The sequence below is a fragment of the Lissotriton helveticus genome, chromosome 12 (assembly GCF_964261635.1).
Source record: "Lissotriton helveticus chromosome 12, aLisHel1.1, whole genome shotgun sequence".
Taxonomy (NCBI): domain Eukaryota; kingdom Metazoa; phylum Chordata; class Amphibia; order Caudata; family Salamandridae; genus Lissotriton; species Lissotriton helveticus.
The window spans coordinates 830890254-830907274 of NC_136073.1; the positions used below are offsets into that span (position 1 = coordinate 830890254).

The 17021-nt window shown below is 41.0% G+C and overlaps 1 protein-coding gene across 5 annotated transcripts in view; it reads left to right on the forward strand.

The window, feature by feature from the left end:
* The window catches only part of LOC144799375 (ceramide synthase 2-like), a 311282-nt gene that overhangs the window by 254018 nt on the left and 40243 nt on the right, over positions 1-17021 (forward strand). For all 5 annotated transcript variants that reach the window (XM_078670654.1, XM_078670655.1, XM_078670653.1 and 2 more), the window contains one exon: positions 8747-8804. In XM_078670654.1, the coding sequence (XP_078526780.1) occupies positions 8747-8804 (58 nt within the window). The remainder of the gene's footprint in view (positions 1-8746; positions 8805-17021) is intronic.

The following is a 17021-nucleotide window of genomic DNA, read 5'->3' on the forward strand; positions in this document are numbered from 1 at the left end:
CATGTAGCCTCCAGGGACCCACCTGGGAAAGGAAGCCACATTGCAGGTGTATTCGTACAGAACCTGTTCGCCCTCAATTGGCCTCTTGGCGCTAAGCACTGAAAACAGCCGTTTTGGTACTCCTCAATCTGACGGAGACGGGAATGCAGCTGAGTGGACACACTGGGGTTCACGCTTTTGACCACGAGATCAGAAATCTGACGCCTGCAGCGGGTACATTAGCCCACTCAGCCACCCGAGCCAGCTTTGCTTTCCGAGCGCCGGCCTCGCACATTCTTGCAGGGAGGCCAAGTTGTGCGTCTTCCTGGAGTTTCCTCCGCCGTTCCGTCCCAGAGGTGAGATCTCCGTGTCCTTGGCATGGTGTCCTCTCTCCTCTGCTTGTGAGGAGCTGCAGGGCCCTCCCTCTCTTTAGAGAAATCCTGTTTAGCATGCAGCCCTCGCCCTGCATAAATTATGTTCATGACGCAGTTGCTAAAAAAAAAAATGTGCAACTAAAAAAAACTGCATTCAAGTTTATAAGCGAGGGGACCGCGGATATCTATATATGATTTTTAGAAAACGTACCGCTTACGCGTCTGCCACAATTCCAATTTGGGGAAAAGTACCATCTCACAGTTTTGGAATAATATATATACAATATTTATATATTAATGAGACGAATACTGCTCCTCTTTGTACCTCTTTGTGCGGAAAGCGGAGACATCCAAATTAAATGCCGGACGTGTTTACACACCATTTCTCTTTCTATTTCATCTTTCCGAGATATATTTTAAAAAAATACAGTGGCGCTGAAAAAACGGAACCCTTCGCCTCACGGATCATCTAAAACGAGTTACAGACGCACATGTGTGCAAAACCCAAACTAAACACAGATAGGTGAAGTAACTAATAAATGTGGAAGGAGCCGCACACGGCGTCTATGCCTGTGTGCACGTGAGGAGGACGCGCGCCCGACAAACACACTGCTAGATGGTGAACGCGCGCACACCATCTGGAATGCATTACACGGCCACCCTGACAGCTCCTAATTATAATTTATGTACTTCTTTGCGCGAGCACGAACGAAATATGCCCAAAATGGCGGAACAAAACTACATTTACCCTATCACTTCAAGCCTATTAAAACGACAACACAAGGAAGACGAATCACTGGCCAGATGACAGAACACTCTAAGGAATGTCTGGAATTTGTCTCGGCCAAAGCCCTAGGAGATACTTCTTTTTTTTTCTTCTTTAACATTAGTTCTCTAACTCCTCCCACTTTCAGTGGGGAGGAGTCCGAGCCCTAAAAAGTGATGATGTATTTTCACCTGGCCGTGTAAGCGGCATGTTTATTGTCTTACCATGACTACGGAGTCCATGTTTCTGGTACCATACTGCCGCCCGGCCCCCGGGATGTGGGCTGAATGGCTGTGTCCTGTTGGTTAACGTCCGGGCCCTCGACTCAAGGAGGAGCCATGTACTGATATACTCCGATGTATGTTTTGGCATCGCACTCAAAATAAAGTATTTAAAAAAAAAAAAAAGTATCATGTGTACCCTGTAGGAATCGGTATGTCGGATATCGGGGGGGGGGAGGTTCATGATTTAGTCTTAAGATCCCTGGGTAAGCTGTAGATCACACATCCCATCCCTACTAAAAGTTATTAGATTTTGTACTCCATGTCAACCACTGCCGGCAAACATAAAGGCATACATTGGAATACATGCACGCTTTTACTTTCTCTTCCTCCTAGAAAGAAAGGTAATACAATGGGTCTCACTATGTTGGGCGGTAATAAATACTTATTAGGGTCCAAAGGTTATTTAATTTCTATTGTGTTCTACAGAGGGCTTAATTTGTAAAATTACGGCTGCCAGGGTCCTAGTCAGGGGGCCACTTTGATTGCACCACCCATTGCCGCTATCAGCGCTGCTAATTAGCGTAACAACATAACTACTAACTGTCACCCTACTAGTACTGTTCTTCTCTCTAAATTAGACAAACAGTGCCGCCATGTGGCAGTCTATCATAAGTGCTAGTTTTGACAATTAATGCTGGTGCTGAGCACCACAAAACACTGCCTCGAATTAAGCTCTGGCATTGCTCCACAAATAATCCCTAGTACTGTAATGACACAAACATGTACAACAGCATCACACAGTGCTTGAGGAAGTAGGAAACTCTCGTAGTTATGTATCTCTGAGATGCAGCTTCGTCTATGGGCCAGGTATGAGTGTTCAGCCCTACCCTATTTGGAACACCCGATCCAAACAAGGAAACTAAGACCTAATGAATTACTAATAGCCCTTGAAGTAGGAATTCTGACACACAGCATGCTAAATGGTCACGTGATTCAGTCCGATGGATTCACAGAAACTACAGTGCACCTCGGTTCTTGGTCCCAGTACTAGAGTAGTTGAATGAACCAGAATGCACGTGCACGTTCACACTTTATAGATTAATATTAAATATTTGAGAATTTAATGCATCCGAGTCCTTAGTTGCTAAATGTGTGGACAATAATATTGATTCTGGGTTAACAGGACTGGTTTCCGCACAGAGACTCAAGGTTATCCATTGAAACCTACAGTTTTCTTATTAAATGTCTCTGATGTATAGCACACTGCAAGGTTGCAGTGGAAAGCTGTGGATGGGACACACTGCAAGGGATAATGGGCGGATCATCAAACTATATTAACAGTAGCACATCCCTTTCCTACAAAGTGCTGCACTCATTTGCATAACCAAATCACTACCACACCGGCAACCTGAGTCATTGCAAGACCTGCAATGGCATCTCTGATGTTGTTACTATTGTTGACAATGTCTTTATTACACAGGCAATCAATACAACTCAATTGACCTCAGTTACACATCAATTTATACACAATAAAATCCTGGCTAAAGCCTTATCGCACAATTTTACAACCACAATCACAGTTTGTACATTATTATCATAAATACCAGAGCCTTCCGATATCACACAGCAGCCTTTACTTCAACATTTACTTTTGAATATAGGGGATAATTACCATAATAAAATGGTATCGTTTTATTGAACTTAAAGTTAATCATTTTTATGCTGGTGCGACAGATGGCAAGAGCATGCCAGGTTCATCACCAAATAGAATACTTCCTTTTATCTGCGTCTCTCTGTCCGGTACGTTCCTCTGTACCCTTTTCCTTTCAGGCTTATTTTGACAGAGCCATAACCCCCAAGTGAAAACATAAACTACAAATCTAGAATACCATGGGACAGAAAAGACTTTAAACTGGTACCCCACCACATAGACTTGAAGAGCTAGCATCTCAGATCCCTAATTCTATGGTTCCTGGTTGGTGGCAGCAATGATATTGATGAGGTACCTTCACCGAGCAGTGATGCCTACTCCCCTAGTGGTTCACAAACATTATCTGGATTGTTAATGTACAAATCAAGTTCACTTTAGTTGAGGAACCAACAGAATGATCCAAAGATTCACCATTCCAGATACAGTGTTCCTTTTATTTAGTTTCTAATTTTATTCCCAATTCTTATAATTTCAAGAAATTTGAGTAATGTAAAGAACAACTTGCCGATTCAACCTTCCTGTCCAGGATTAAATGAACTATGTTTTTTTTGTCTGTGTATCATGTAATCCAGAGGATCAGAACACACCACAAAACATGTCTTGGCAACAGAATGTTAAGTAAGTATGATAATATTTTCAGTGGCAAAATGAGGTGAAATATGGACATGGTTAGGAATTTTTAAGAACTCCGTTTTGATGGTGTTACCTTCCTTTGAAACCTCAGTCATGTTAGATTTTCTTATGAAGAAGGAAGTGAATCATACTCCAGCATTTGTCCCAGTGCTTAATTTGAGCCGGTGGTTTCAGGTGCTCGGCACTAGCACTACATTTTCAACATTGGCACTTGTAACAGTCTGCCACAAGGTGGCGCTGTGTGGCTAACTTAGAGATGACCACAGTCAATTATTAATTCAGTATGCATTAAAAATTACTATTAACTGACACCCAAGCTCTTATAGCTTTGGGGGCCTTGAATAGTCCGAATTGTCACACTTGTAGGAGTGTGATGGTTAGTAGTTGTGTTGTTACTATCATTGGCAGCATAGCTGGGGCAATGTGTAGTGCAAGCTGCAGTGGCTTCCTGATGAGAGCCCTGGCTCTGATTTTTCTACAAATTAAGCACTGGTTTGCCCCTAATATTTGTCCCAGTAGCCTCCATTTTCTTGCTGACCGGTCAGTGTGCATTTGATCTCCATTATGTTCCTCGAAACCTATCACTAAGCAATGTATCCATCTCCCATATATTTCTGGATCCCTGTAGTTCAACGGCCAGCTCAGGCTCAAGTCACAGCTTAGGTTGTCTTGTCGCTTAAGAGAACTCTCAGGCTTTCTGATGTTTAAGAGTAAAGCCCTGGCATATGTCTTCATCTTCACCCACAGAAAATCAGTTCAGATTGTGGGCCTGATTCACAAAGGGCCTCTGCATTCGTGGTTCGGGCCCGCAGTTGTGCCGGTGAGCCCACACTCGTGGTAGTACTTCCGCAATGAGAAATTGCAGTTCGAAGGCCCCTCCCGACCAGTAAGGACCCCAGCCTTAACGGCTGAGCTGCCACCATGAGTCCGGAGGCTCTTTGTGAATCGGGACCTTTGTGTTAGCCCAGCTATCGTCCACTGCTCAATTTCCTTAACAAACATTCTAATTTATTGACAATGCAATGCTTATGACGGTGATTAGCCAAGCTATTTAAGCCACATTTGATTTCCTGATCAGGTTATGTGACCAGAATTATGTCGGCACACATATTATCCAAACAGCACTAATTCATAGAAAGATTATTGGTATATAGTCCTTGTAGGGTGCTCTGCAGTGAAAGAGAAGAGCAATACAAATGAATTCCATGTTCTAAAGGTAAATCTCAAGGTTTAGAAAACGTCCCTTGTAAGCAAAACAGAAGATATTAGAGTGAGTCTCTTATTGTTGGTCAAGAGCAAATGTTCTTTATCGTATTCTTCACAGGTAATCCTGATCTCACCAACATTTGTTCCGTCAGCGCGGCATAACTTTGACCAGTTCAAAATTATTCTATAGCATAGTGTATTCTACAAGGTATTGAAACAAATGGTCTAGGATTTGTTTAATTATCTTACAGTTGACACAACCGCAAAGTACTACTGCACATGGCATAGAATCAGTTTAAATTGGAAATCTGACGGAGCCTTTTCATGGGTATTGTCCTTACTGAGAATTACGCTGTCATCTGTATTGTGGATACACATTTACTAGACGTGATATTAAGCCCTGAGGAAATCGAGGGGTTACACCCACCTGACAAAGCACATGTTGGCAAGATCAAGATTACCTGTGAAGAGCATAACTAGAAATATTTGTGTTTGTCGGACAATAAGAAGTACTCACTCCAATCTTTCTTACAAGGACAATTTTGTATCCCTAGTCAGAGTAATCTCCTAAGCAGCCTTATGCATAAGGAATGCCTAAACGGGGCCTCTGTTCGCATAGTTACCCAGACCACCTCTGTTTGAGCCTTTTATGCATGAATACAGTGTGTACATAAGATAGTGGTACAATCAATGTTCATTCTAACACCACCTATGCTTTCCATTGGTACGCCATAATAAAAATAATCTAGTGTTCGGGACATCAGTTCCAAACTTATCTTTACTGGTGTGTCTTGTAATGTGAATGTTCAGTGGCTACTGTGAATGTGCAGCATCTCGTGTGCAGACTATTAGTAACGAGCAGTCCACGAACATTCAACAAACCCATGGAATTGTAAAATCACAACATAAAGAACAGAGTGTGACTTATCAAAGATGAAGTAGTAAATGGATAGAAATATCAAATGCAAGCAACAAACAATTTGGAGAATCATCTAGTTCAAGCAGAAAGTGAATATGCTTGCTCTCACATAAATCATGAATCTTATAATTGGAAATGCTTTAGAAGACTACAAACATCTCCACATCAAAGGGAAAGAACAGAAAGAGCCTGTGGCAAACATACTAAAGAAGAAGAACACAGGTCCCGATGAAGGCTAACAAGAAAGCATGTGAGACTGAAACACATTTATCAGCATGAAACAGACATACCAAAAGGTATGGACTCCAAGAAAAGAAAATATGAAGTTTTCATAAGCATATATACGCTTGCATACAAAGTGTCTCTGTCACCCAGTAAGTCTGCTTTCAGCTATTGCTGTCCCCGCTCTTTTTATCACCTACTTACAAATTGGTTATTGCTGCTTGACAGGCGACACTGGTGTCTCTAGATGGGGGCTATGTGGGCCGGTGCCCCAGCCGCTTTTGTCCTGACCCCGTTTAGGCCCACCAACATGACTGTTGAATCTTCTGGGGGGCAACAACACAACAGACACTGCACTTTCTCTCACACAATAACTTTTCTTCGCTACCTTTAACCTCAAAGCAGCTATTATTTGAGGCAATACATGAGCCTACATGTTTGCTTAAAATGTTTAAATCTGACTTGTATGTAGGAGTGTGTGTGTGTGTGTGTGTGTATATATATATATATGTATGTGTGTGTACACATACATATAAACAGATTTAAACATAAGCAAACGTACACGTGTGTGTGTATATGTGTATATATATATATATATATATATATGTTGTGTGTGTATATGTTAATATATAAATGTGTGTGTGTGTATATATATATATATATATATATATATATATATATATATATATATATATATATATATATATATATATATATATATATATATATATATATATATATACTAGCAGCCCGTCCCATCGTTGTCCAGGGATGAAACAGAATGTGTGCAATGGTTGTAATAGGCAGGCAAAATTTATTTTAAGATTTCTCGGTATACAACATGTCTTTTACCTGTTTTGTGAAGTTGGTCATATACGCTAACGTTACTTAGTAATTTCTGTGCAATATGGGCGTCTGCTTGTGCATGCACTGTTAGGAAGAGCCTTCATGATATGTGCCTCCTCCGCGGTAACGTTTGCAGCTTGTGGGTGCTGTGTAGTCCGTTGGTTATAGAATCCCTGACAGCGTTGTGGCCGACGTTGTGTGGCTGTTGTAAATTCTTTTACGCTGAGACTGCAGTGCGTGGCAGCGTGCTTGCGAGGCCTGCGCGTGTGTGAAATATCACTTTGTGAAATGTTTTTAATGGCCGCTGGTACGATGACTCGCCTTAAGCCCCGCCTGAGCCCCGGAGCAATTTGTGAAAACGTGTGGCGTCTCCATCCGCGAGTGTGTTTGTCCGCTGTAGTTGAGGGCAGTGTTAATTGCGAAGTATGTGATCCTCGCTGGTAGGCTGACTGGCTGAGCCCCCGCCTGAGCACCGGAGCAATATGTTAAGGCGTGAGCGTGTGTTTCCGCTGTAGTTCAGGGCACTTAAATTGGTAAGTGTGTAATCTCCGCTGCAATGCTACCTCGCCTCCGCCCCCGCCCCGGAGCAATATGTTAAGGCGTGAGCGTGTGTAGCACAACGCACACGCCCACAAGGGAGTACTGTAACGGGTTGGTGTTTTGGAAGGATTGCCGCGCCCCATTTACCAGTAATGCCGCGCCATGTTAATGCCGCGCCCATCGCTGTATGGCCACAGCACAAGGCACACGCCCACAAGGGAGTACTGTAACGGGTTGTTTTTTGGAAGGATTTCCGTGCCCCATTTACCAGTAATGCCGTGTGAACGCCGCGCCCTGTCAATGCCGCGCCCATTGGTGTTTGGCCACGCCCCTCTCAACGCCCACGCCCACAAGCGAGTACTGTGAAGGGTTGTTTTTTCCGCACCCATCGCTGACAGCACAACGCCCACGTCCACAAGGGACTACTTTACCCCTAAGGTTCTTTTACCTTTGTAATGTCTATGGTGGGCAGCTGTATAGCCTATGTCCATCTGCTGCAACTGTCCTTTCCAATGCTGTATTGGGTGTTGTGATTGAGGCGGGTAAGCTCAAGAAGTACAACACCAAAGGTTTGGGCTCTCTCTTTATAATAGTAGTATGGATATATATAATTTAAACTTTATGATTTCCCTCACTAGGCGGCCCAAAGAATTTCATTGTGTGTATATATACACTGATAAATGCAAAGTGAGATTTAAACATGCTAAGCAAACTTGCACATATACATATATATATGTTTTTCGTTCTTTGGTGGTGGTCCGGCTGGGTGCCACAGAGAGAATTGAAGATATCAAGATATATATATATATATATATATATATATATATATATATATATATATATATATATATATATATATATATATATATATATATATATATATATATATATATATATATATATATATATATATATATATATGATTGTCCTTTCTAGGTGACCTATCCAGTGTTATCAGAGGCCCAGTGTCGCTCTGCCGTGTAAGAGTCACCTACAGCGACACCACTGATAGGGGAGAGAACTTCGACAGAGTAGAGAAAAGATTATTAACTACTAATTTCTCTTTAAAGTATACAGGAGTTGCACAATTCTGTTGACTGCTGAGGTAATTCTGTCAACCTAGGTACATCGCTTCATTATGGTGTGCCTTATCTAGTTAATAAAAAATTGAATTTGCTTAACAATTTTATTTTTGATTTAAATATGTATGATGACCTAATTAAATGATCACATTGTCAAATTTCACTAAACCAATGCTCTACACATTTTCCATTTCCTGTAGTCTGTTTTCTGTTTCCTTTAAGTGTCTTTTCTTTTTCTATGCAGCTGGAGGTTTGTGTTCTATGTCTTTTCCTTCTTCTTTGGACTGGCTCTCCTGCATGATGTGAGTATCTATCATCTTCCGTACCACAGTGAGTTAAAGTGCATGGAGGAAGCCAGAATCATTTTAATGTCAATATAATTGTCTTTGGTGAGCTACATTAGAAAAATAATGCGAGGCATGCATAATAATAATAGAGCAAGACTGTGCCTCTAAGAAGGAATATTGCTAAACTTATATATTTCTTTAGCGTTGTACTCTGTAGGGCTGTGTTAATTGATCTACAACTGGAATTAGCTCACTAAATCGGATAATTTTAAAATAGAATGTACTAGATGAGAAACACACACTTGCTCCAACCCTCTGTTGCGTCATGTTTCAAATTCCATTAGATAATTTTTTTACTATTTTTTATTACGCTTTATTGAAAAAATGTCTTCCCTCTCAACTGCATTGCTCTTTAATTTTTTTTCATAGTACATTTTTCTGTCCTTTACCCGATGCCAGCCTGCACTCCTGATTATTAATGGCTGTCAATGCTGTTTTGCGGTGTATAAAAGTGAATGCAGTTTTTAACGGGCAGCTTACTAATGTGTTTTAAGATCTAATAATTACTTTTATTTGGCTCTGATCGTGTTTTGCCTTTTAATCGACCTAGTATTGAATGTTCTATCTTTGCTACTGAATTACATCAGCTGCTTATAAATAATTTGTTGTCCATTATTACACCCACGTCCTTCTCAGAAACACCTCCTGCCAGTCTTCTAGCTATCGCTTTGTAATTTAATCTTAGATTTTTAGACCTTAAGTGCATACTTTACCAGTTTTTCAATACCCTTGTATAGTTCTTTTCTGTCATCTCTGATTTTTATTGACCTCCTATAAGTTTATTGTGGTGTTTGAAGATGTAATCTCACTAGACCAACAGAGTATCTTCAGGATGTTATGCAAGAGATATTTCTGGTTCCCCATCTGGGTCATTTCTAAATATATTTTGTGTTACATTTATTAAGATTATTTGAGAGAAGGGTACATTGCAATATATGCTCTTGAACAACTTTGTTGAGTAAAAAAGAACAAACAATAGTCAACCCAAACTGCAAAAACTCAAAAATAGTTAAATAATTGTAACCATAGAAAATATCCACTCATAAGCAGGTGAGTCCATGTTAAGGTTATGGCTCCAAATGAAGGTTATGACTTAGTGTGGAGTTTACGTTTATTCTACATATATATAAATAAATAAACAAATACAATTGGGTCATTTCCTGTCCTGTGTTCCCATTTCCGGGTTGAAAGCTGCCCCACTTGCTGTTACATCCTTCGAGAGGCCATCAATAATAAGTTACTAATGAAGTCGACAATATCCAGGCCAACATTAACCAATCACCTTTCTAGTGTGTTTGTTTTGTCGTGTACTTTAAAGCCTGTTTCTTGGGGTCTTGGGTAGTTTCTGAGAAGTATCCAGTGTAACTACTATTATTTTGCAGAAAATAGGCATCATGAACAACTCAAGGCTTCACCTTTCTTGAGTCATGACCCCTCCACACATTCAACAATGGTGATAAATAGCATTTTGCACTATACATATCTATATATAAACTGTATATACTATGTCTGTGAAAATAGATGTGGCCAATTTAATATGTTTTGGAGCAAGTTTAGTAATAAACTCATAATCTTCCATTTGTTAGTACAGTGCAAAGGCCAACTCCGATGTTCTTTTACACGTGCCACTACGTTACCAAACTAACATAAAACTTTATTTTCGATCACTTAGATTTTAAAAAGTACATCTTACAAGGTTACGCATATAAACATAAAACAATCATAAAAGCAAAGGGCTGCCCTCCAACAAAGAAAGCAACAGGTATCCCATCGGCAACATGTTGCGACAGCATTGAGTGGGGCGTTGCCCTGTCTAATCATTCAGTAGCATCTCAAAAGAATGTGCTCCCATGAATGCACAATGGTTCCTAAATCAACGTGCATTACGTTTGTTTTAAAACAAGGTTGGCAACCCAGACGAAACATGAGCATTTAAAAAGGCATAAGCCTAAACGCCTAAAAGTATGCTTCCTTACGTGTCTGTTTTTATACAAACCGAACAAACAATAAAGACAAAAGAAGGAACCACATATAGAAATCAAAGGACCTCTGGATCCCACAGTTGACATTTAAGGACCTAAAAAAAGATCAAAATCCAAATTTGATATACATCAATTGGTAAAATGGTAAAACCATCACATAATATTAAATGTTGGAAAAATAGTCCATTGGCCACATGTTACACAATATAAAAGTCCTAATCACAGAATACACTCCAGCGTCTAATCCAGAGGGCCAACAAAAATGTTGCCATATCAAACACCACAACACTCTGAGTCAGTGCTAAGGATTCTAAACTCTTCAAGATGGTGTCTGGTGCAAATGCGTCTACATAAAAGGACAATCCAATTTTACCTCAAATGTTTGTAGCAAGGGCAAAAAAATAGCAAATGCACCAATAATGTGGGTCCTCCCGCCCATGCTGGACACAGGTCATCAAGTGGGACTTGAGATAGCCATTTACTGCAGAACATTTCGGTAGTGAGTGTCCTGTATCTAGATTGAAGAAACAGTGTCCGCACCATAGTTGGGACAATTCCGTCAATAGGTTGTTTATATTGGGGACAGAGTTTAAAGTCTATGAACGCTAGAGTGAGCCTACTAACCATGATACTCTTGATCTGCCCTTCTCACGCTAGTAGCTTACGCAATTAGATTATGCTGTGGTTCTGTTTAAATACTTGTGTTCATAATTAATGTATATGAAAGAATAGCATGTCGTAAACCTTGTATGCGGATGCATATAGAATAACAATGTTGAGTGTGAAAGGTGGCACGACCTATGTGTACCTTCATCTCTTGTGAGTTGTGGCCCTCTCGACCCTCAACAATTGTAACACATAGCACATTGCTCTCTGTGTATGTGTGTGTGTATGTAAGTGTGTGTATATATATATATATATATATATATATATGTGTGTGTGTATACACACATATATATAAAGATGTGGCTCAGTAGTTGCAGTTGTACAATTATAGCTGCCATATTCTTAGCTTTGAGATTTAACTCCATACACGCTCACCCATCAGTCATTGGTATCACCAGTGCCTCGCACTGTTTAGGATGGATTAACTGTCCCTTTCAGGGTGTGTTTACCTCTCATTTTTCCTGGACATGTTTCTCACCCCATTGTGTGGCAGTAATGAATCTTACTGTACCGGCTTAAACTAAACACCACTGTTTACAGGAGCAGTCAACCACTATTTGCTGCAGCTGCGTAAACAGAGGTATCGAAAGAGCTTTCCCACAGAGAAACAACTTTCAAGTGCCCTTTAATCTGCTGCTGCAGGCATGTAAGCTATATTTTAGGTAGCTTCAGTGCTTAAATTATCGGAAATAATGAGTGCAGGTGCCCATAGTTTGTCTTCGGAGCTCGCTGTTGTATGCTAGACTCACCAATTACCAATGCTTCCTGGTCTTGTTTCCACCTATGTCTTTCTTCCACCACCGGACACTTCCTGCATCTTTAGATCTCTCTTTCACATTTATGTCACATCGTTTGTCTCTTTGTTATTTTCTTACCTTACATTCTTTTCTACTTTTAATCTCCTCTTCTCTCTTTCTGTCGTGATAGTTGCAAGTAGACAGAGTTTCTAATTAGATTAAAAAAAATAATAATTGGGATAAGCCTCATCCAAATTCACCACTGGATTATGAACGCGAATAAGAGGGCATTTGTTAATAACGATACTTACCTGAGAACTTAGTATGTCTCTAGAAGTTTTCAAAAGATCTGTATCATACATGGGGTAAAGGTGAGCCATTACAGCACATTCCTGTACACTAAGTTAGAGCTGTGGTCAAGAGGATCTACGTTTGGTCAAGTTGGAGAAGTTGTTGCAGGTCTTGAGTTGCATGTAGCACAAGAAAATACATTAAGTATTATAACTCATGCCCCCAAAACTGTTTAAAAAATGAAAATGTCCCTAAAATTATTCCGTCTGATTCAGTTCAGAAGATTTGATTCAACCATCGTACAATTGTTTGTTTTGTGCTGGTGTCATCTCCAGTGAGTTCATGGTCAGGATCATGCTTCTAGAGTGTCTTGGTCACACATTTCCAAAAGGTATGTCCATATCTACTGGTTTGGAATAAATACACTGGGGTTAAGTCACTTTCCTGGTACCTTTTGGTCTTCAGAGAAGGAATCAGGTCTCCTCATGAATCTGAAACATCTATATTGAAGAAAGAGTTTCAACCTCTGCACCAAAATTCAAGATAGCAGAACTATACAAAGCACATCTCTACATCCCTACAAGGTGCGAACCGATTGTTACAGTTAAGTAACATTTTCCTTCTCTATACTGACGCAAGGGGTGTAGGGATGTGGCATGGATGCTACTGCCCTGCATATACATAGAGATTCTGGTCCCATACTGAGACACCTTTTTAAGGAAATGCGTAGCTGTGATTTGGTCCCCAGTAATTGAAAACTAAGCACTTGCACACTTGGCATTATGAGATACCAATTTGGAACATATGGCTTGTGACTCACCCAGACTTAATTTTGACCCACATGCTAGTGGAGGCAAACATGAAGAGAGATTCCAGTTCGAAGAAGAAAAGTACCTCGCTTACAGGGGTTTGGGCAAATAGAAAGTGAGTTATTCATAGGATGGTACTGCAGGCAACAAATTTGCTGACACATTCAATACTACATGCTCCTGATGGATGGAGCCAAACGGCGACTGCAGTTCAACTATATGAAGGTTGACACACTGAAAACCACACTTAATTTGTAAAATAAGTGCCGAGGCCCTGACCGGGAGGCCACTGCATCGTGCACCACCCTTCCCCCCAGTCATCTCTGCCAATGACTGTACCAAAACAACTACTATCCATCTCTCTCACCTGCAAGTGTGACAGTTCAGATTATTCCTGGTCCCCAAAGCTAAAGGAATGGCCGGGGAGGCAGGTATTAATTATTTTTAATATACATTGTATTCCTAAACAACCATAGTTCTGCTTATCTCGAAATAGATGAGCAGCGCCACCATGTGGCAGATGGTCATAATTGCAGTGTTGACAATTAAGTGCCGATGTCAAGCACCGGAAACCAATTAAGTCCCGGATGCCACTGGCTCAAATTACGCACGTCTGAAAATGACCTATCCAAAAACACTTTGGCCCTGATTTAGATCTTTATAAACAACAGTGGTCCCAAGGAGTATGTAGATATGAATTTAGCAGATAAAATACAGTCCACGATAGGAGCTATATTGGCCACTGTCCAGCCGGACAGGGTATTTTTATTTTTCAATGAAATCTATAGTGGAGTAGACAAAGGCACAATCCTGTACCGTTTTGTGAACACACAGAGAGGGTTTTTAGGCAAGAGAGAGCATAGTTGGCCACTTGTAATTCAGTAGGGATTTTAAGTAGTGCCAAGCAAGTGCTAGACACAGCATCAATCAAACATAATAGTTAGGCTGTGAAAACACTTTAAACAAGTCGACGTTTCGATCCCTTATGCTCAATATTACGGGATCATCATCAGGACTAACAATCCATATATTTGCTTGCCTGGTATAAACATTTTAACACAACCGCCTAATAGAAACAGAAATACAAATGAAAAAGAAGAATAATAAAATGGGGGAATAAAGAAGAGAGAGGGAAAGGGGGTTACCCACTGCGTTAAACTCTGAATATCACTGACATTGCACTGTATTCGGAACCGACTTAGCGTGCCTGCTAATTACGTGCAAGTGATGTCTGTAGCCTTGATTCGCGCTAGTAGTGAGGTGGGTGACATAGGTTATGGTTAATAATAAAAAATAAAATGATGGACCAGTAACACTCTTCTATCAGAAAACGCGAAAGTTAAATCCTTATTACAATTATCAATAGTCATTTCCAAGACCTTTAGGTATATCTAGCGATTTCAAAACAGAAATTGCGTGTGTTCTTCAATCACGGGCATTCGTGTCTACTCATTCGTGTCTACTCATACAGCATGCACGTTCGTGCGCATTCATTCCGTGTCTATCCGGGGGTAGGAGGAGCGCTTACCCAGTGGGGGTCGGAGGGGTTCAGGGATAGGCTTGAAAGGGTGGACACTGCTTTAAAATGAGACCTGGGGTAAGGAAGAAAGACCAAAAAATAAGGGATGGCCAGTACGTAGTTATACTACTGGTTGTTGGTTCGCGGTTGCCATAATTACCAGGTAAGTACCGGTTATCATGTGGGCTCTGCCTCGTCTTCAGTTAATTAAGAAATGTCTGTGGGTTAGAGGACTGGGTTTAGTAACGGGAGGATTTAAGTGGCTCTGAAATGCTGCCTGCAAATTGACGGGCTTACCTTGAAGTTACTGTTGGCCCGCGTGGTCAATTGCTTGCTCGAAATCGAGTCTGTAAAAGACACCGCGTTTCAGTAACCTGGCGTGTAGGGGTGAGTGAAGCGTCTAAGTTCTATCAGCTATTTGGCTTACCTTGGGAGGAGAGAGCCTCCTCGGTGTCCGTTACCCTGGGTGTACTGTAGAATCACAGTCACTACGGAGCTAGGGAGAGAACGCTAGATAAGCGTGATCTACCCGACAGAGACGAAGGACTAAGCACGCATGGGCCCCATCTTGGAGTGGGGTTTTTGGTGTTTCGTCATTATGTGGAGTGCACCGGTGATGTGCTGTGATAAAATACGGCGGCGCAGTGACATTAAGTAGTATAGTAACGGCGCAGTGCTAGTGAGGCTGTGACTGTGATTAAAAACCACTATGAAAAAATTTCCAATAGGAAAAATTGAAAAATAATTACAACTATGTACACAATGTTAATTTACATATGCTTGTTCAAGGAAAAACGGAAAGGGGTCCAGTCTCTCAGACTTATTTGCAATGTTTAAAGTTCCATTTAAAATGTTCAAAGTATTGCAGACTGTTCCTTTTTCTTTTATAACAGTGTAGTCCAATCCTCAGCTCGGTTTAGACCATCACGAATAGTGTTGAAATGGATCATGAGTTTCAACTCTTCTCTGTTCAGCATTTGCGCCAGGTTACCGCCTCTCAGTGGCGGTTTGATAACTACACTGTTATCACAGCACATCACCGGTGCACTCCACATAATGACGAAACACCAAAAACTCCTCCCAAGGTAAGCCAAATAGCTGATAGAACTTAGACGCTTCACTCACCCCTACACGCCAGGTTACTGAAACGCGGTTTCTTTTACAGACTCGATTTCGAGCAAGCAATTGACCACGCGGGCCAACAGTAACTTCAAGGTAAGCCCGTCAATTTGCAGGCAGCATTTCAGAGCCACTTAAATCCTCCCGTTACTAAACCCAGTCCTCTAACCCACAGACATTTCTTAATTCACTGAAGACGAGGCACAGCCCACATGATAACCGGTACTTACCAGGTAATTATGGCAACCGCGAACCAACAACCAGTAGTATAACTACGTACTGGCCATCCCTTATTTTTTGGTCTTTCTTCCTTACCCCAGGTCTCATTTTAAAGCAGTGTCCACCCTTTCAAGCCTATCCCTGAACCCCTCCGACCCCCACTGGGTAAGCGCTCCCCCTGCCCCCGGATAGACACGGAATGAATGCGCACGAACGTGCATGCTGTATGAGTAGACACGAATGAGTAGACACGAATGCCCGTGATTGAAGAACACGCGCGGGTTCTGTTTTGAAATCGCTAGATATACCTAAAGGTCTTGGAAATGACTATTGATAATTGTAATAAGGATTTAACTTTCGCGTTTTCTGATAGAAGAGTGTTACTGGTCCATCATTTTATTTTTTATTATTAACCATAACCTATGTCACCCACCTCACTACTAGCGCGAATCAAGGCTACAGACATCACTTGCACGTAATTAGCAGGCACGCTAAGTCGGTTCCGAATACAGTGCAATGTCAGTGATATTCAGAGTTTAACGCAGTGGGTAACCCCCTTTCCCTCTCTCTTCTTTATTCCCCCATTTTATTATTCTTCTTTTTCATTTGTATTTCTGTTTCTATTAGGCGGTTGTGTGTTAAAATGTTTATACCAGGCAAGCAAATATATGGATTGTTAGTCCTGATGATGATCCCGTAATATTGAGCATAAGGGATCGAAACGTCGACTTGTTTAAAGTGTTTTCACAGCCTAACTATTATGTTTGATTGATGCTGTGTCTAGCACTTGCTTGGCACTACTTAAAATCCCTACTGAATTACAAGTGGCC